Source organism: Mastacembelus armatus, chromosome 17 (genome assembly GCF_900324485.2).
Source record: "Mastacembelus armatus chromosome 17, fMasArm1.2, whole genome shotgun sequence".
Lineage (NCBI taxonomy): Eukaryota > Metazoa > Chordata > Actinopteri > Synbranchiformes > Mastacembelidae > Mastacembelus > Mastacembelus armatus.
The window spans coordinates 13,519,286-13,539,508 of NC_046649.1; the positions used below are offsets into that span (position 1 = coordinate 13,519,286).

At 38.8% G+C, this 20,223-nt stretch overlaps 1 protein-coding gene across 1 annotated transcript in view; it reads right to left on the reverse strand.

Moving 5' to 3' along the window:
• Positions 1–10,684, reverse strand: part of tnr (tenascin R (restrictin, janusin)) — a 62,275-nt gene extending 51,591 nt beyond the window's left edge. Inside the window, exons 1-8 of the mRNA XM_026313399.2 lie at positions 10,665–10,684; positions 9,414–9,630; positions 9,191–9,291; positions 8,744–8,906; positions 7,503–7,979; positions 2,382–2,501; positions 2,117–2,260; positions 933–1,048 (exon numbers count right to left, since the gene is read on the reverse strand). Coding sequence (XP_026169184.1) covers positions 933–1,048; positions 2,117–2,260; positions 2,382–2,501; positions 7,503–7,979; positions 8,744–8,906; positions 9,191–9,291; positions 9,414–9,630; positions 10,665–10,682 — 1,356 coding nt within the window. The 5' untranslated portion in view covers positions 10,683–10,684. The remainder of the gene's footprint in view (positions 1–932; positions 1,049–2,116; positions 2,261–2,381; positions 2,502–7,502; positions 7,980–8,743; positions 8,907–9,190; positions 9,292–9,413; positions 9,631–10,664) is intronic.
• Positions 10,685–20,223: the final 9,539 nt, after the last annotated feature.

The following is a 20,223-nucleotide window of genomic DNA, read 5'->3' on the forward strand; positions in this document are numbered from 1 at the left end:
AATCCACAGGGCGGGACTGCCAACTCATAATATGATTTCCCCTGTGGCTGGAGCGAGGGAGGGGAAGTGAAGGAAGGAACATGTACAGTACACAAAGGGATAGAGAGAGGAAGAGAGAGGTGAAGGAGAAAGAACATTTCCTCTTTACCTTTGTAGGTAGAGGAGGGGTCAAAGATGCAAGGAGAGAGAGCAGTGAAATGAAAGATTGGATAGAAGGGAGGGCTAAAAGCAATCAAATGAAACTATGATGTTTACTTTTTTCCATCCAAAATCATTCTTTCCTTAAGAGGGCTTGAAATAAACACAAAAAAGCATTTGAACATCAGATTTAAGGCTTGGAGTCTGGCTGGAGCAAAGGATATCTCCCTCTAAAAACACCTTAAAGGAGAAAACCAATTACTGTGAGAGGGCATGAGATTACAGAGTCGACAGTACCTGAGTTTACAGCGGAAATTAGAAAGAGAAATGTTTTTCTTTTCTGGTTTTGAACCTGGTCTTGCTATGGTTTTATGAAGGGTTATTCTGGAAAAAAGGGTTTAATGGCTCATCCATCTAATAGCCAATAAGCTTAAGACAATCCGCTTGTCTAATTTGGTATGGGCTTCAACTTGAGCAAACCCCCAAGGAAACCTAAATCTGTCTAGTTATTTTTCTTCTCATTTTTACACAGAGATTCAGAAAGCCTTTTAAAGATTGGCATTAAACAGATTTGGAAATAATTCTTTTCAATCAAGAGTATTTTGTTAGATCAACAAGCAAAATGGAAAAAAAAAAAAAAAAAAAATCTACAGCAGTGTGAGAGACAGTGAGCAAATCTGTTTTGTCTGCCTGCACAAGGACAGCGAACTTGTCTTTCAGCTCGCTGCAGTGCAGCCTTACACTGGGAATGACAGTAAACTGATACAGTGAGTGTTCACACAGCTGTACTCTACCTTGGGGATGAAGCTGATCTCCCATCCATCGAAGGAATAGTAGAAGGGTTGCCACTGGACCTCCACCGACGTCTCTGTGATGGATTTGAAGACTAAACCATCTGGATTGGACAGATCTGAGGAGGTAGCCAGAGATGTATTATTACCATTTGGTGACCCACACAACCCATAAATTACTACTCCATCTCATACTGAAGGTGTCCGATGCTGAAGCTCAAGTTGAAATTTCTTTCATACTCTGCCACCTCTGTCTTTATTTATTTACTCACTTACAGTCACGAATTCCCTTAAATGTGATGCATTTCATTGTTATTAAAAATGTTATTTTTATTTAAAAATATATAAAAACAAAAAAACACCCTGATTTCTCTTATTTTCTCACCTCAGATATGCGATGCATATATTAAGATAGTACTGATGAGCGCTATATTGATTACTTGGTTAAAACAATTACCCCTAGCTCATACTTTAATTTTGCAAAACGCTAAACTAACTGATTTCACAAGCAGCCGTCCTCTTATAAATCTGTCCAGATAATCAAATTTTATGTTTTATAATTAACTTTAGCAAAACTAATCCAACAAATCATATTGCCACAGAAAAAAAAATGTTGCATTAAGCTTAAATGCCCTGAATTGACTTTATTACTCCAAATTCTCCTGTCACTGAAATTAAATCGTCTGTGAAATGGAGGGTAAATCTACCAGCAAAGATTGCACTGTACAGACTGTAGTCAGCTGATATATACAAGTGATACTATTTCCCCACTGAAAATAGGCTAGGACCTACTCAGGGTGAGTTTGCATACTGGTGATGAGCAACTGCCCTTTGTCAGGCCCTATGACCTGGCATTACCAGATAGGAGTTATATATTCAAAGGGTGCTCTTATCTTTGTGTGTCTGCAAGTGTGTATTGGAGTGTGAATGACACTATGCAGGTGTTACAGGTAGGAATCACAACCAGTTGGCGCATAGGAGCAGGTGGTATTCTCACTCTATTGACACTGAGAAGCATCTTTGACAGGACTAGCAAACAAAGTGAGAGACGCGTGAACGTGTGTGCATCCACATAAATGTTTGCATGTACGACTGCATGTACCATGTTGTATGAAATGAGAAAGTAAACAGATACAGTGAAATATCCTTTAGCCTGTTGTGTGAACAAGTCAAAACACTACACTCACAGGTCCAAACAGTAATGCTGTCGGGGACGCTGATACTGTTGTTAATGACAGCAAACACATTGATGTTGTACTCCATGCCTGCTTCCAGGCCTGTGATAGTGCACGTAGTGGTATTTCCTGGAAACCGTATCTCTAGCTGTACACCTGACACAGACACGGGAAAAGATACACAGATATGAGATATAGATGCACTTAAAGAAACACAGGATTTATGTTCAAAGCTTCCAGTTCAAGTTAAATTACAACCTTCAAAGGCTGTACTTACCTCCAGGGCTGCTTGGCGTGTAGGTTACCAGGAAATCTGTCAGAACAGCAGAGCCCTCCCACTCCAGATCAATAGTGTGATCGGTTACCCCCCTTATAATCAAGTTCATGACAGGTGCCACTTTTGGGGAAAAAAAAAAAGTAAAAACAGAAAAAAAGGGTTATGAACATTTGCCTTTTTCATTTTGTTTGTGTGTTTGTTATCAGCATAAGATTTAATCCCTATGTCAGTTTGTAGCAACCTTTCAGCGTTTTGCACATGGCACAAGACTGCACTTAGCCAAAGCCTAGTCCTTGCAGCTGTCATGGTTTGGTTCTATACAAAAAGCAAAGTCTGTCCAGTCAGGTTGGACATTTTTCCTGCCAACCAAACCAAGTCTGAACTTGACATGTTTACCTTCATAAGAAAGTCATTTCAAGATAAAACACAATTATAACTCTATGACTGTGGACTGTGGACACCAGTGTTCTAATTTAGATTGTCAAATGTTCAGTTTTACTTACTAGAAAAATTGTGGAATAACTGCAAAAGCAAAAATTTGAGTTTATACTACATGTCTCAGACTCCAACAGACACTGAAGTAACAGGAGCCAGTGATTGTGGGAACAAGAGGCTGAGTGTTAACATGAGAGAGAGAGCGTTGTCATTCATTCAGGTTGAAGTGGAGATTGTTGAGCAATAAAACCTAAGATGAGGTGTTGAATGTAAATGTGGAGGCATAAACAACTGTGTTTACAGCTCCCTCTGCCAAAAACAATGAAGAGGATGAGGGGAGACAGGTGAAGGGCATAGAAGAGAAGGTGCAGCTTGAAGAGGAGAAAAGATGAGACGGATGCACAAAACACAAAAGAGAAGAGGAGAAAAGGCTACAAATGTTTTTCAGGAGAGTAAATGACCAAAATAGAAAGATGGTTAAATGGGAGAGAATAAGGATAAAATAGAAAAAAGACAGACTGAAGGAGCAGTGAGTGTGATGCTGCGATAAACAACCTCTCACCCCCTTATCATCTCCACATCCTGTGAAACAGGACTCTACAGCACAACACCGAACCCTCCTCAGGGAACCTTTGGACACTTCAGTAGCCATAACAGTTATTTCCTTATACACTCGACAGATGGCTTCATACTATGCAGTAGCTTGCTCATTTGCTCTTTTCAAAAAACTGAACTAGCACTGGTTAAAAGTCCTGCCACATTCACTTAGCCAGATTTATAGCATCAATTGGAAGGAGCTTCGTCATGTATATGAAGGAAATGACAAATCAAAAGAGGGAGCAGTAATCCACTGGATAGGAGAGGAGTGATTGAATGAGGTCTGTGGCCTGCACAGAAGAGCAGCTTAAAAGTAAAATAGAAAGTGAAGGGCAGACTCCAATGCAAAGAAAAAGGTTAGTTTGAAAATTTTTTCAATGATGAAGCTAAATCCTGTACCTTTACATTGAAGATTCAGAACAAAAACAAGTAATATTATTTTACTTTCACTCACTGCAGGAAAGGTCACCAACAACCAGTTAAGCTGAATGCAAATACTTGTATTTGAAACTGTCACCCAGGATACATGTAACCTGAAATCCTAGCAACATTTCTCAATCAAGAGCATCTCTGACCTTTGTAACTGGTCCAGTGTCTAAGTGTAGATGCACATTTTAATTCCTAACTTCATCTGTTTTTCATTTTCATATTCTTCGGCATCAAACACCGAAGGATAACAAACAGTTTAAAAGGACTTATCTACCCCACTTCCATCCAGTTAGAAAATACACCGGGAATATGAAGAGACAGCAGGACCTTCAGCCAGCATGCATGCTGCCTAACATTAGAAACATCATCTCGCAGCTAATTCAATGTGTTAAAAAGCTTCTCATCCACAGTATTTGTATGGATAAACTGTTACAAAGTATTGCGCTTGTGTGATACCACTTGCAAGCTAATTCGAATGCTCAAGGTTTCCGTTGATTTCTGGTAAAATGTTAAACCACTTCTCAGACATGTATCCTTCCGACGGCTTGTTACAAAAGGGCAATATGCTGAAGGTTATTCAGGAATTTCGCCTGGAGTGTTTAAGTCTCATTAGGTCTAATCAGTATGCTATCATATGCAAATACAGCAAGACTACTGAACTAAAACCTTGACAACTCCAGCTGACAATGGAGGTGAGTGCATCATCAGAGGACTAACTAGCCTGCAGGCTACTTTGTATAATGGCATTTCTCTTGTTGAATTCAACACTGCTGAAAGCTTTCACTATGAAGTAGAATATTTAGAGAGTTGTGTGTGTACTTAAAGAAATATAGATTTGTAATGCTTATGCTGCTTTGTACCTGGTTACAAACCAGCCAGCCAACTGTATCTGTTAACTTTGACTAGTGCAGCAGTGCAGATGCAAACTTGATCATGTGAAGGCAGTGGAGTCAAGAAAATTTGGAGTCAAGAAAATCAAGTAACTGCTTTGATAAGAAAAGAAGAAAATACAAGATGAAAAACAAGATGGAATGAGAAACAATTTAACTTAGAGAAGAAATGGTGCAAAGAGCAAATATATTATATGAAATCTGAAAATAACAAGTATACATGCCTCAATATATGTTAACAAGTCTAGGAGACGATGGGAAATAGTTTGTGCCAAGTTATTCATGTGAAGTCTCCAGTTTCAGTAAAAAAGACTGCAAGCATGCTGAATATGATTGTGCTCTCAATGCCCTGCAACATTAAAGTATGTCCAAAAAGATGTCACACTAGTATCTTTTATTACTGGGAGAAAGTAAATGAAATGAAGGCCTGTGGGTTTTCCTATGCTGAAGTGCAAATTTGGTTTCTTATCCTATTCTCTGCTTAAGCTTCCAAAAAATGGAGGAGCCCACTAAATAGACCACAGACCGGTCTTTTGGCTTGGCAGAAAGGTATCTTTAAAATACACAATGCCAAAGCCTGCTACCATCACTGCAATAGTTCATGTAATTGATGGAGGTAAAGTGTGCTTTATCGAGGGGGCTCCTAAATTCACTATACTGTGTGATCTGCTGTAAGTACAAAGCCAAAGTTATTTTTATAGCTTTGATGAACAGTAACACTACAGGACTTCAAAGCTGTAGCACACAGCTGAGATCCATAGCTATATATGAGAAATGTAAGTGTCCCGTTGTCACCGCTCAGAGGATGTGAGAATGTCACCGCTACTTTCACCACTGTAGCATCAGGGCTCATCAAAATCATCATGAATACCTGCTGCTGTCAAGATAAAATGCCACTCTTCAGCACAAGTTGATCTCTCGGCTCTGTGGGTGGATATATTTTTATGTAAAGATGTACTGTATCTCACCCCATGTCTCAAACATTCAATTTAAATTCAACAGGCTCGACTATTTCTCATAGTGGGAGAATATCGGCCAGCAAAAAATACATCCCGTTTTCTTCAGCTTTTGATAACATGAAACACTTAAGCCTGTCACCATACAGGTCTCTGGTAATTGAACTGCTTCATTTTGTATTCAGTAAACTATCCTCTACAAGCATTGGCTATTTTCGCTTCTAATTGCAAAGAAATAAGCAATTCGGGCTCTTTTACTTGGTATAGATATTAAATGGGAGAACCGTACAGAGGAATCAGCCTCAGTAATATGATTTGTCATCCCTGTCTTTCTATCGCTCACTCTTCTGTCTGTCCTCATTCATCACTTTGTTGACAGCTGCCTCAAATGGCAGAGGAGGATCTGATATTTTGGCGTGGAGAGCTGGATTTGAACAAAGGTGAGCGCGGCACACAAACAGCCTTGGCTGCAGCTAATGTGACAGTTTCTTCCCCAGTGGGTGTGACTTTTGACAAATGAATGCTGCTACACCTTCTGCTGTCCAGCAAGTCATTCTCCCCACCACCTGCATTTGAAGCACAGAGGGGCTTGTTTTTCAGGGCTTCACATATCCTAAAAAAATTTATGTGGCTGAAGAATTCTCTTTTCATTTTGATTATATTGTAATTGACTTGATTTACTGACTCAGGACCATGGTTACACGGTATGGACTACCTGTGAGCTTAACAAAAAGAAATAGATACAGATGGCCATGTGTCATGGAGCACATGAAAAGATGATTTACTTTATATACAAAATTGATGTGGTTAACTACTTCCTTTATTCTTTTATTATAGATGTACTGATATGCTGGAGCCTTTAATTAAAACTTTAATTTTCCGTCATATATTGCATTGCGCCGGTCAATCAATATGAAAACGATTCGCCACTAAGTCTGATAACTGTTTCGGTTGTGCATCACATAGTAAGATCAAATATCAATTCAAGGTTCAGCTTCTTTACTGAAGTTTTCTAAATATTCTTAGTTATTAAACAGTTTTAGATTATTTAATGATGCCACACTGGGGTTTGGGAAATTGTGATTTCATGTTTTTCTGACATTGTATGCATAATTAAGTGGATTAACTGAAATTATTCCACTTAATTAAAATGAAAAGGAGTTGCACCTTTTAGTACAATGTTTAACAGGTGGTGTAAATATATGGGACTCTATACAACCACTGTACTAAATGTCACATATTCATAACATCTAATAGTGTGAAAAGATCCAAAGATAGATTTTATAAAAGTAGCTTAAAATATCTATCTGGTGCTCTCTGTGTTACCATGTGGCACAAATTTGGTTTTTTTTCTTATTCTTTGTTAATTACTTCCACACTGTGAGAAAACCTGATATAAAGAGACATCAAGTTTATAAATATACTCATTAGACTGGAGGAAGCATCCATTAAAGTTTTGAACCCAAATAAACCATGAAGATAGTGCCAGCAATTTATATAATATAGATAATGTTCAGACATTACAGGAAACCAGTCTTGGCAATGGAGTCACTGCAGCTAATGCTGTGGCTTCACTTTAAAAGAAACCTTTTCCTGCTCAGGAATTCAGCCTGAACTGAGGGTCATAGAGTTTCTGAAATCTGTTTAGGCTGGATTTCTGCTCTGACTTATTTGATCCTGGTCACACTGACAGTAAGTGTTAAGGTAGGACAACGTCTTTGCCCAGAGTTTTTGCTTCAGGGGACAGAACCATTTTGTACTTGAAAACCGCCAGGGGATCAAACTGACGGGAAGGATAAAAAGTAATAACCTACCAGAGTTGCAGTCATCTCCAGCAAAGCCATCCTGGCAGACACAGAATCCCTCTTTACAGACCCCCTTCTTGCTGCAGTTGTTGGCACAGTACACCAGCGAGCAGTCCTCTCCCACGTACCCGGGCCGACATTGGCACGTCCCGTTGATACACAGCCCCTGATCCGAGCAATCGTTGAGACACCTCCCGACCATGCAGTCTTCACCAGTGAAGGACTCCTCGCACACACACTCCCCGTCGATGCACAACCCACGGCCTGAGCAGTCAGAAGGGCATCGTGGCTCTGAACAATTGTCGCCTCCAAAGTCACGGTCACACACGCATTCCCCTTCAACGCACACCCCCTGTCCAGAGCAATTGTCTGGGCAGCGAGGCTCAGAGCAGTTTTTACCAGTCCAGCCTTCCTCACAGATGCAGCCACACAGATCAAAGCTGAAGCTGCCATGGCCACTGCAGCCTGGGATGAAGTCCAAACGACCTGGGAGAAAAGCATAGATAACAAAATGATCATAGAATCAAACATATAGTCTGCTATACAAATAACCTTAATACTTTGAAATTTAGGGTAACATTGCTTCTGTAACTTTTTAACATAGGCACCTGGCCTGAATAATTTAAATATATACGTATATAAATAAAGGCATTAATAAAAAACGGTCTCATTTTGTGCATCCAGCCACTGTTGCCCAGCTGAGCATTTCAACTTCATTCTGATTCAGATCATGACTGTTGGAGATAATCATATTCTCAGTGTAGAGATGGAGCGTTTTCAGAAAATATTTGAATGGGGTGATAGTGTCAGTGGAGCAGATCCTTTAACCATAATATATCCTATAACTCTATCTATTCCAGTCCACTCATATTATAATGGAAGCATCTCCTGAATAGGGAACAAAATTTCTACTGGCAGCAAAGGTTTCTCCACACCTTTTAGACCGAAACTTTGCAGCAACAAAAAGAAAAAAAAAAAAAAAAAATCACCCTCTAGCATCAATATTCTTCTGCCGTCTGACTCCTCTATATATATATATATATATATATATATATATATATATATAAAAATATAAACAGTTTTTTATGCCTGTTTTTACCAACAGTACCGCATGTTTTTTCCTTTTGCCATAGACAGCTGTGTTATTCTTGAATTTTATTTTTATGTTTGCTTCCAAAAGTGATATCAGTAAGGTAAATTAGCTTATACAGCATGAACAAAAGTTAGAATTATAGTTACACATTACTGACCCATGGCTGAGCTCTCCCCACAGCATCCAGATCCACACTGAGCTCTCAGCAAAGAAACTTCTCTCTCCAGCATCTCCACCCTGGTGGCGAGCTGCTGGATTGTAGTTGCTGCTGGACAACCACATGCGGCTTTTGGGATGTTGATGCGGTGAGTGAATGTTACCTAAACAATCAGGAAAGATTGATTAAGAAGTGCATTTGTGTAATCTAATCATGTTGCATAGGTGGTCTGGCATGAGTCTTTTAATACTATAACTTCTTTCATTTTAAAAATTAGAGGCTGTTTTTACTGACTTCAATTACATAATTGGTATTATTCTCTGGAAAGGTAGAAATTTTTATAGTCACTCAAGAATTGCCTGTTCACATCTCAGTGTTCAAATTAAATGCCGACTATCTCTCAATGCTTTTACTACGTTGTTACTTGCTCACAAATAAAACACTAACCTGGCTGTCAGCATCCAGTGTTTGCTCAGTGTATTCTCTGGGTCCATTTGGCTCCATTGGACCCTCCACAGAGGGTCTGGATCCCAGCTCAGCACGTGAACCTTTAAAATGAAAAGAAGACTACATAGTTCTTCAAACTACTAATAAATACACAATTTTTGTGTATCTGTGTGAACAAAAGCACATAAGACAGCATCTCTCAACCCAAACACATTCCATTTACCTGGAGCTGGCGGTGCGGAGGTGTCCAGGTCGACAGAGCACAAAGACTCCAAAGGAACATTGATGTTGTAGATGTGGTTGAAGACCACAGATTGCTCCTGCAAGGTCTGGTTGGTTGAGGAAGCAGAGGGGCTCTGATCCCCACCTGGAGCCTGTCTCCTCACTCTGGTGGTACGAACCAGCTTGTTGTTTCCTGATGGAGCTGCATGAGCGACACCCTGTAGAGAAGCCGACAGTATGAAGAAAAAACAAAACAAAACACATTGCTTCGTGGACCCCGGGGTTTCCACTCATTTTTATTCTCTCTAGCTTGTGTTTACAGAATGATGGAGTGAGCACTAAGAAAAAAGAAACCCAAGGGGGACACAAAACAAGATGACCCATATGAAAGATTTTCTTCATGGCTGCAACACTGACTGACCCAATCCCAATAAAAATGTGGGTCATTTGCAAAACATTTTGGCAAAAGTTACATAAAGTATTTTAAGATGATCTTTTATTTGTGTCAAGCTCAACTAATTTCTAATGTTAGATAAGCAAAAAATATTTGAAGAGTAAAAGAAAAAAAAAATATAGCTACAGTATAGTACAGGAAGATAGGTCCAGACACGAGGGGATCAACTTAGTAAATACTGTATCTGTGTGTGACCTTCCTGAATCTTATCAGAGTAAAACTGGCAGTTCTGCCCTGCTCTTGATTGCATTAGGGGGAGTTAACATAGCATCCCATCCTATATAACGTCTTTGCCAAACACAATGGTATGTCCTCATTCCCAAATCATTAAAAGTAACATTATAAGTGTAAGCAAAGTGAAAACAAAAATGTCTAAGGTAATTAGCCTAACAGGGCTAGAATGAAATCAAAGTCCTTTTTAGCTCTTCACTGCAAGGTAAGAACAATGTTCATTTTTCCCATTTTCTACATGGATCATCAGCTGGAGATGATACTGACTTTCTGTATATCACATGGAGCTCTAGCCTCAGTACTTTAGCACAATATACAGTCATTTAGTTCTGAAGTTAAATGTACAGAAATAAAAATAAAGAATATAAAGTAACACACAAAAGCAGACAGTCTGAAACACAACCTCTCTTTAATACTCAAATGAGCCTGGAAAGAGTCTGAGTGGATTTTTGCACAGAGTCAAGTGATTAACATGGTTGCCAAAAATAATACATTGCAAATAATAATAAAAAAAAAAAAACCCTGGGCAGCTGCATTTAAAAAATATGTTTTGTCTGAGCAGATTACCTGCAGAGCAAGAAACATAGCCAAAGCCAGGATCCAGGCTGTTGTGGGCACAGTGGCCCTGTGATGCTGCTGTGCCAGTGGCATGCTGAGAAGAAACCTCACCACTCCTGTTCACTCAACACCTGTGGAAGAGTGGGAAATATAAAGGCAGGAGATAAGGAGGAGAGTGTGAGAGACGTAAATAGCTGGTTTCAGGGTGAAAAACAGCCACTGACACTGCTTGTGTTGCATGAAAATGTGTTTCAAAGTATATACAGTATATGGTATAGATGGCAGTGTGCCATTAAGAAAATATGTGTGTTTACATGTGCCTATTTCTTTGCACATGTAGACACTACCATCAGCGTATCCTCTGTAACTGCTAAATAAATGTCTTTGATCTGATTTACAATAATTGCCTTTAGAAGAGGGAAAAAATTCTCTCTTTGAGGGATTATGGAACTGGCTAAGAACCTTTGAATGTATTTCACTTTGCAATACCAAATATTTGATCTTTCCACTTGGGAGCAATACAGAAATATTGTTCAGGGAGAGAGCTGATAGATGTATTACAGCTGAGACATGGTTTGAGTGATGCCGCTGTAATCCCCTAACCATTGAGTGGGAAAGTGAGAACGGGGACACACTGAAATAAAAGCTGCACAGAGGAAAAACCAATGTGCATCCTTCAAGAAGTCGGGTACATATTGACACAGACAAGACAGTGCAGAGCTGAAGTTTGCTTTTAAAGTGACTATTAGAATTTATTACATTTTCACAGCTGACTATGCCGGCAAAAATGTTTTATCATGCAAGTACCGTAAGGGGACAGTTGGTTATACAAGACTGAAACACAATTATATCAGTGGAATCTGTGTATTCTTTGCGAATACTTTATGCACAATTCCCTTGAGCTTTAACTTGTTCGTTTCTGTGTATGTGTGAAGATGGTTCAGAAAAAGTAAAATAAATAAATAAATAAATAAATAAAAACATCTCATAGATGAGCCTGTGTATTCAGTATTCAAGAGCCTTTTTTATCACAACAACGCATCTTATGTTGGTGAAGCGGGCTATTGCTCTCTGCTGAGAGCCAGATGGCAGTCTTCTTGTCACACCTAAGCGGCTCTGTCTTTTTTTTTTTTCTTTTGATTATTTACTGTAGTTTGGAAATATTCATATATCTGTCTATTTACACATAAATGAAAAACAGAATCCCAGTGTGTGTGCTGGATATCCTTGTAAGTTTGTCTGTTTTATGGAAAATAAAGTTTTTTTCGTTTTAGTTATTTTTTAAACAAGATGTATATTCAATGGCCCCAACTTCCTGCTCACACACTGAAGATTCCTCTCGCAGTCATACATCACGTTTTTAAATCTTTGGCACCCACCTGGGTACATCCTTCATTTCATTTCAGTCTCACAAACTATGTGTACATGCAGGTGTGTGTGTTTTTTTGTGTGTGTGTGTGTGGTGAAAAGCAACACACAGAATGTTGACACATGCGCTTTATCATAAAAGGCCCATAGGGGAAAGATAGCCAGTCATATGTTACAACCTACAGCATGCCTCACTTCAGACAGTGCCGCTAATGCTTTTAAAAAATTACTTTGGCCTTGCTGGAATCGACTGCCAACCAATGTCGCCTGCCCAACGCTAAAGGGATGGAAAATGTTCTGCTTTGAAACCTCCCCTCAAGCAGCCAGCTGCTGTGTGACACGACATGAGCCGTTTAGCCGGGGAGTTCACCAAACAAATGCGAAGCGTGCAGATGATAAAGTGACATGGACAAAGTCAACTGGAACTGTCTTGTTCACAGCCATTAACTAAAACAGTGTCCCTCTGGCGTGCTTCAATGAATGGCTATATACAGTAGGACAGACACTTAAAAGATGTGATGCTGATAAATGGCACTACACGGACGTTTCGCTCACTTCCTCGAAATCATTGAGCCTAAACAATACTGAACACTTGAGGGCAATAAAGTCTACTGACAATATATCAGTCAACATTAAACATTTTTTGAGAAACTGCAGGACACTGGCTATAACACTGTCAAGGTAACCCTAGCAGTAATTATTGTAGTCAAGTGCACAATATATATATTTTTTCTCAAATCTGTACTAAGTTATGCAATTCTTATTTGAAAACTAAATTACAGATGTGTAGAGCATTATCAACATGGCTGTGGCTGTGACCGACAACTCTATCAGCCATGGACACTGCGTGGTACGATCAAAAGCTCCAGAATGTCTGCTGAAGCTTGTGGCATTATTTTGTTTTCTATATTAAACACACCTTTGGGATTTCTGTAATGTAATGTCTTGTTATGTATTAGCTGACTTATATGCTGATACCAAAAAGTGCACTATTTCATGTCGTGCTGCTTTCTCCTGTTCTGATATTAGTTGTTGTGGGTGTTATTGTTGTTAGACAGTTAACATTGTCATATGACTGACAATGACACATTTGCTATGATGTTGATTCATGTGCCTTTTCCCTACAACAATAAATAATTAAATGACTGCGATGAGCTAAAACTGGCTAATAATATAAACCATACCATTGTGTCAATCAGCCTCTGTTCACCACCAGTGTAACACCAGATATAAATAGGTGTATTATTAGAATAAAGTGTCATGTGACCTTTTTATCTCACTATAAATGAAAATCCTGCGTCAACCTTCTTGCTCCAAAGCAGTATGCTTTGCCAAATATAGACCTGTACTTAACACAAACTTATATATAGTTTAATACTGGCAGTGATAAAAGTTTAAAAGAGGTTCAAAGTCACAAGATTAGATAGTTTAGTCACTGGGTCATGGTGCAGGCTGATGGCCACAAGCATTTCCACATGTGACGAGAGGAGGTGTTGCATTGAAGCACAATTAAGAACAGACACACTCATTCAAAATGAGGAGAATCAACATGCTTCAGGCACTTTTTGTTCCAGGAGAATGAACACACACACATTGTGTACCACAGTAGCCAACACAAAACCACTGATACATACCACCTTCAAATCTTCAGTACACACACACACACACACACAACCTCTCATACGCACCAAAAACTATAGATCAGTACTTGTACACAATCAATGTTTTTAGAATTTGATTTTTATAACAGTCCATCTGCTTTTATGATAATCAGATGTGGCAGCATGCAGCTTCCCAGTCTACAGATACTTTTAAAAGGTGGAAGAAAAACTCTGTTGAGGCAATTTAGGTGAAAGGTGAACTTACTATGTGTTCACATTTCTTATTTACTCACAGCGATACACACACACACACACACACACACACACACACACACACACACACACACACACATACATACATATATATATAAATATATATATATATATATAGGGCACTTTATGCAGTGTCACAAAAGAAAAGGTAAAATATTCATCTGTTACAAAAGAGACCACTCGGCAAAATGCCCCAACTGTAAAATGAATCAGAAAATCCAGTCCTCCTTAAAGTTCGACAAAAAAAAGCAAAGAAGAAAAATCACTTTGATCCTGTCTGTCAAACTTTTTTTCATCTTTGTGAGATTATATTTCTCTGAGGTTAGCATTTTTTTTTTTTTTTTTTTGTGGAATCTTAGACAATATCTTTCTCTTTCATCCGCAGCAGGGCAGACAAGTCAATATGAAAAGAGAATTCAAGTTAAAAATGCACAGTGTAATTACAGACTAGAGATATTACTCCAGTGACACATAATAGATGCAGATGCAGAGTTGCATATCAGGAAAGCAATTAGTAAATAACTGTTTCCTGGTTTTATATTAAAGAAGATGTAATAATTAAGATATAATGTTTAAAACAACATAGAGAATGATTCCATTTATATGATATTTATAATTACTGAATAATAAATGAATTGCTAAGGTACTGAAAAAAACAGTTTTATTGTAGCCAACATTTGTTTGAATATAGTTAAATGCTCGGCCTCTACATACCCTGCATGAATAAAATCAGCGTCATATATTGAAAATACCATTGTTGGGAACAACAGCCATTTGAAAAATAATAACAGTAAATTACTGAGCTTGCTTCCTTTTTCCCTAATGCCTCTGATAGCTACATACAGAACATCAGACTGGTCTGTCATCTTTCAGAAATATCCCTCAAAGGTAGAAACTGTCACGCACACATGCATTCACAAACAATGAGGAAACAGATATATCATACGGTAGGTGAAAACAAAAATACCAGGTTTGATTTAATTATCAGGGGACTATACTTTAATTTTGAGATTTATATTGAATGCTACTGCTGTACCTTCTTTTCTCACTCCACTTGAATTTACAACAGAACAAAATAAGGGAGCAAGAACTAGAATAAATGAAAGTTAATAAGCTTGAGAAGGGGAAAAGTTTGTGGTTACCTAACAAGTAACCTAACAATGGCCTATATTTTCCGGGGTGGGGGAGTAGGAGGAGGAGGGTGAGGGTGATGATGATGATGACGATGATGACTCATTTCATGACTATTACGTCCAACTGAATCTGCTGCTCGCTAGCCTAGGTTTGTTTTTACCCATAGTAGCAGCAACAGATCCAAGACAGATTTTCTCCAAGGGAAAAATCACTCCAAGACCATGCTATACTGACCTGCCTATGCTTGAGAGACCAACCTCTCATTTTACCACAAAAAGCCAGGTATTTAGATCTGATACAACACCCTGTGAGGATTGTCTGCTGCTCCAGAATGTGAACAGATTCAAAATAAACCTTAGACTTTTCTCATCTGGCTTGACTGACGCTGCTTGTGCCCAGGTTTAAAAGACCCTGGCAATGAAATTCGGCTATAGTACAGTGTACAGGCTGCTCGGTAGACATGTACAAACACTAACAAGATAAAAAGCTGTTTTTGTGATGCACCACTGAGGCAACATTTTTCCTAAGTGAATCTGTTTGGCATTTTGGTAACTCACTAAAAACTTTTCCTGCATTGAAGTGCATGAAGAGGAAGAGGAGGAAGGGTGTCAGCAGCAAACAGCCTGATGCAAATTTCACTTTAAGGATTAGTGGGATTTATGTTTGCACACACCAGGTCAAAAGCTCACACTGCAAAGGGCTTTATGCTGCTTTGTAGTGTTATCAAGCTATGTCCACGCTTATAAACAGATTTAAATTTAACAGCTTACTTATCCTTTTTTGGGGGAATTATATATTAGCCTTTGTGACCTTGATATGCACTCTGTAAACATTTCATTGGGTATTCCTGTCCAGCAGTAAAAAGCATCTGCTATGTTATTTTTTTGTTTGTTTTATTTTTTCATTTTTAATGTATTTATTTTTATTCATCTAGAGATTACTGAGCTCTTATTTACCTACTTGTGTCCCTCCTTCCTAGCTGTATTCCTTTGACCTCTCGTGTTGGCATATCCCCCCCCCCACCAGAGCTGCCATTGCATGATTTTCTTTTATCACTTCATTCACTGAAAAGTCTATACGCTGCACCTCCCATTTGGCAACAGCAGCAACTTTGCTCGGATCTCAAATCTAGCTGAGTTTAACCTTTAGTGGAGTACTGACTGAACCTTTTGACCCTGTATGCATATTTAATACATTCTGCTGCAGTCACATTATTCACTGTTTAAAAATGCTGTCAGTTTGTGCTAATGAGCAAGTTTACCCAATAAAGGTGCCACTGAATGTATGTCCCTCAAGCAAAAATAAATGGTTCATTTATTTTTTTATTCTTCTAACTTTATACCAGTGCAGTTCTGTTGTGACAGTTATACAATATTGTGCTGGCGAAATGTGTTGAGTGCAGCGGTGGCCTTAGATAGGCGGAGCTTTCACTTAAGTAAGGTAAGCAACAATGGATCAATTTAGCTCATCTCTAAATTCTGAGGGATTCCCTTAACTTAAATTGGCTACTCTTGAAACATACGGTACCTTTATTCACTTTCATCTATAAAACTGCTGTAGTTTTTACTACTAACTAATGTTACTTTCGTAAACAGGACTATTTGTGGAGAACAGTTTCTAGCAATGGATTAACACAAATTTAGTGCAGTAACAACTACACTTCCCATGTTCAATATAATGAAGAAACATGTCACACAGCGCAATGACGTGGCTCACTTACAGTACATGTTTTTAGCAGCTTTACAACAGCTATGGCACGGAACCATCAGGACTACAGTGTCAACACCAGTGACAATTAGCTCGTTAGAAGAAAAATAACAAGCTAATCTTTTGACTGTCAGTGTCTATTTCCATTTTTAAACTAAAATGTGAAACATTTTATACTTGCAACTTTTCCATTCTGAGGATTTGCCACAGTTTCCATTATTATGTTACAAGTGAACTCAATAGCTTGAGGGTTTGGACTATTGGTCAAATACAAAAAGTTATTTGAAGATATTACCTTGGATTTTGGGAAATAATTACATTAGTTTTTCACAGTTTTTTATGTTTTACACACCAAAGAATCTAACAGAACATTAATAAATCATGACAATAATAATTGTTAGGATTAGTGCATTGCTGGACATGGTCTCTTGTCTTTTGGGATTTTAATGACAAAAAAGAAAAAAAAACAGAATAGTCAAGCTTTTCTTTTCTTCAAATAAGTTTAAAAAGACAGAAATATCACTTGCCCATTCTTGTGCTATTAAACTTCAATTAAAAACTTGTTAAATGCAGAACTGGAGCCTGTCACAAAGCATAGCACAGAAGGGTAAGTGTCAACTATAGCTTTAGAGGACAGGAGACATGGGGCCACCATTGTCAACAGGACTTGATGGTGATGTACAGCTTGTTCTTAGCTTTCATTAATGTTTGTATTTCACAACTTCTTCATAGGAAACAACACGAAGATGACAACTTGTTATTACAGCAACAGAATTAACAGCTGCTGTGAGAACTATTCCCTCCCTCAGCCGTGATGATTCCCTCACCACAGGTGAGTGAAAGGAGCCAGGACTTGTGGGAGTGGATAGTGCTTTCAGCTCTTCAGTGAAAGCAGAGTGGATGGCAAAAATCGCAGTGGGTCGTGATGTTTCCATTCTCTTCGAGTTTTCCCTCAATACGCGCTGTATGGACTGCATTTACACCTGCCACCTGGCAGAGCACTTTCAGAAGTGTGCATAAACATGCCGCTTTTTCTATCTGTATAAGTTATCCACACAGACAATATTTAACGCAAAGTGTAAAAGACAAGTTCAGCCTGGTATTCATGAAAAGGAAAAGATAATATACTACAAAGATTTTTTTTTTGTAAATGAGGAAAAAGGCCAAGAAAAGAAAATATGTTTTAAAAAAAAAAAAAAGATACCATATGCTATTAAACTAACACAGAAAGGAATGCGAAGAAAATGATTACATGGCTTTAATAATGGAACAAAACAGGAGCAAAGAAGGTTCAGAAGACACAAAAACAAAAGCTAAAAAAAAAAAAATAAAAAAAAAACTAAACAGGTTTCTCTGATCCAGCCATGAAACGAAGATCAGCTACTAAATGCCTCCCTCCCACACACTGCTCATGATCACAGTGTCTCTGTATAAATGTGTGTGTAGGTGTGTGTACCATGTTTAAGCAGTCAGGGACCCACAGGAGATGAACATCCCCATTGGATTATGAAAGGGATATGCACTGGAAAGCTTCATTAGCTCTCACTGTTTGTGTGTCACTTCTCTTTCCATGGTGACAGTGCTTTTCAGACTGCAGCCTCCTGAATAAGTGCTGGCTGTCAGCTCTACAGACGTAAGTCTCAATCTGTGTATGTGGTCTCTTTCCTCCGTGCATCTCTCGTGGGGCTAAGCAAGAACAAATAAGTCAGCCTTGGGAGCAGATCGCTGTCACTATCTCTTTATGAGTCCAGGAGGAGGACAGTGAAAACATTTATGAAGCAATTGCTGCTTATAATCCAGCTGCAACGGTAATCTCCAGTGCCTCCAACTCTACTGAGACACAGAGACACACTCAGTCAGAGATACTGCAATCATAAGCAGTCGGAGCGAAGGAAGGCGTCAAGTGCTGCTCGTGGTTTAAGCTGCTGCTGCAGGCTGGATGTCAGTCTCCAGCCTGAACTGCCACCAGGAGACAGAAGACATCCATCTGCTCAAATCTTTTCACTGCTGTGGAGTCGAGAGAGGAGAGAATGGCCAAGTGTACAATTTTCTGCCATACTCACTCTTTTGCTTCCTCGTGATTTTCTTCACCTCTTTCAGAAAATCACCTTTGGTCTCATACTGGTCTATCTTCTCTTATTTGCCACTCTCATTTTTCATTATCTCTAGTTGTCTTTTTCACTATCTCCTTTTATCTCTCAGACAGTTTTCATTTTCTCTTTTTCTCTAAGGATTTTCTTTATCCCTAAAAGTCATTTTTTTCACTCCTAACATTAAATCGCATCTTTGAGAGATGTGCTGTATAATGACTGAATCTGTGACTCATTCACAGACTGAAAGCCACATACTGTAGAAATGGAAACACTGAATTTTCTCTCTGGTGCGTTCATTGCTTTCCCTCTCTCTTTCCCTGCCAGCAGCCCTGTTATCCCCCTGCTTGCTTGCCCCATGGAAGTAAAGCCATAACCTCCATTTGCACAGGTTAATGTGCAGCAACCTCAACATGAACAACAAAACCAATAGCAGGCCTTTTTGCGTGGGTGATCGCTCACTTTCTCTCTATCTCCTGTCTCTTGCTTTCCTCTATTCCTTCTCTGTCGCTGGCCTCTCTTTTTTAGTGCTGCCTGACTCTGTCGCTCAACCCTTCTCTCTCACTCTCCACCTTGTAAATTGGACTCTGGCAACATTACGATGCTTTTCTCATTATTCGCATCACTCTGGCCAAATTGCCTTGTCTTTCAGGACCATTGGGCTCTGTTCATTGGCTGCTCCCACGACCAGAGGGCTGCACAAGTCTTTTGCACTCTCTCAGGCCTGTTTCACAACAAAGATGGGACCAAGAAATAGATTCCACTCCACAGCAAATAATACAGCCTCAGGCCACTGATGACAGCTGGCTCCATGCTACACACTACGACTGATTTATCAAGGAAGATATAAGCAAATGTTCACGTGAAAAACTGAGATAAAGAAGTAAAGAAGTGCAGAGTATTCAATCGTCAAAGTATTTGTCTTTTAATTTGGAACTCTAATTATTAGTCCTTTTTTAAATAATTATTACCTAATGAGAAGGTAAATAAAGATAAAGTAAAATATAATTAATCTGTGCAGCTTACATTTCATACAATTTTTCACAGCAATGTGTACATCTTTAATATGCATATACAGACAGGTAGGCACACCAGAATCTGCTGGTAGGGTTAAAATTTAATATTTATTGTTCATTTTATACTGAAATGTTTGTTTTCTGTAGTATATACCTGGAATTTGTTATCTTAGTCTTTAAGATATGCAATATGCAAATGTACACAGAAAGCTAATCAGATCATCTATTCCATATGGAGTATCTGTGGCCTATATATGAAGCAGCTTTTAGGTGTCGTATTTGAATTATCATGTAACAAAGTTACAGATGGCAGCCTCAGGACATAATATACCATGTTTCATGGACTACAGTGGAGGGACTTACAAACACAAACAAGAGC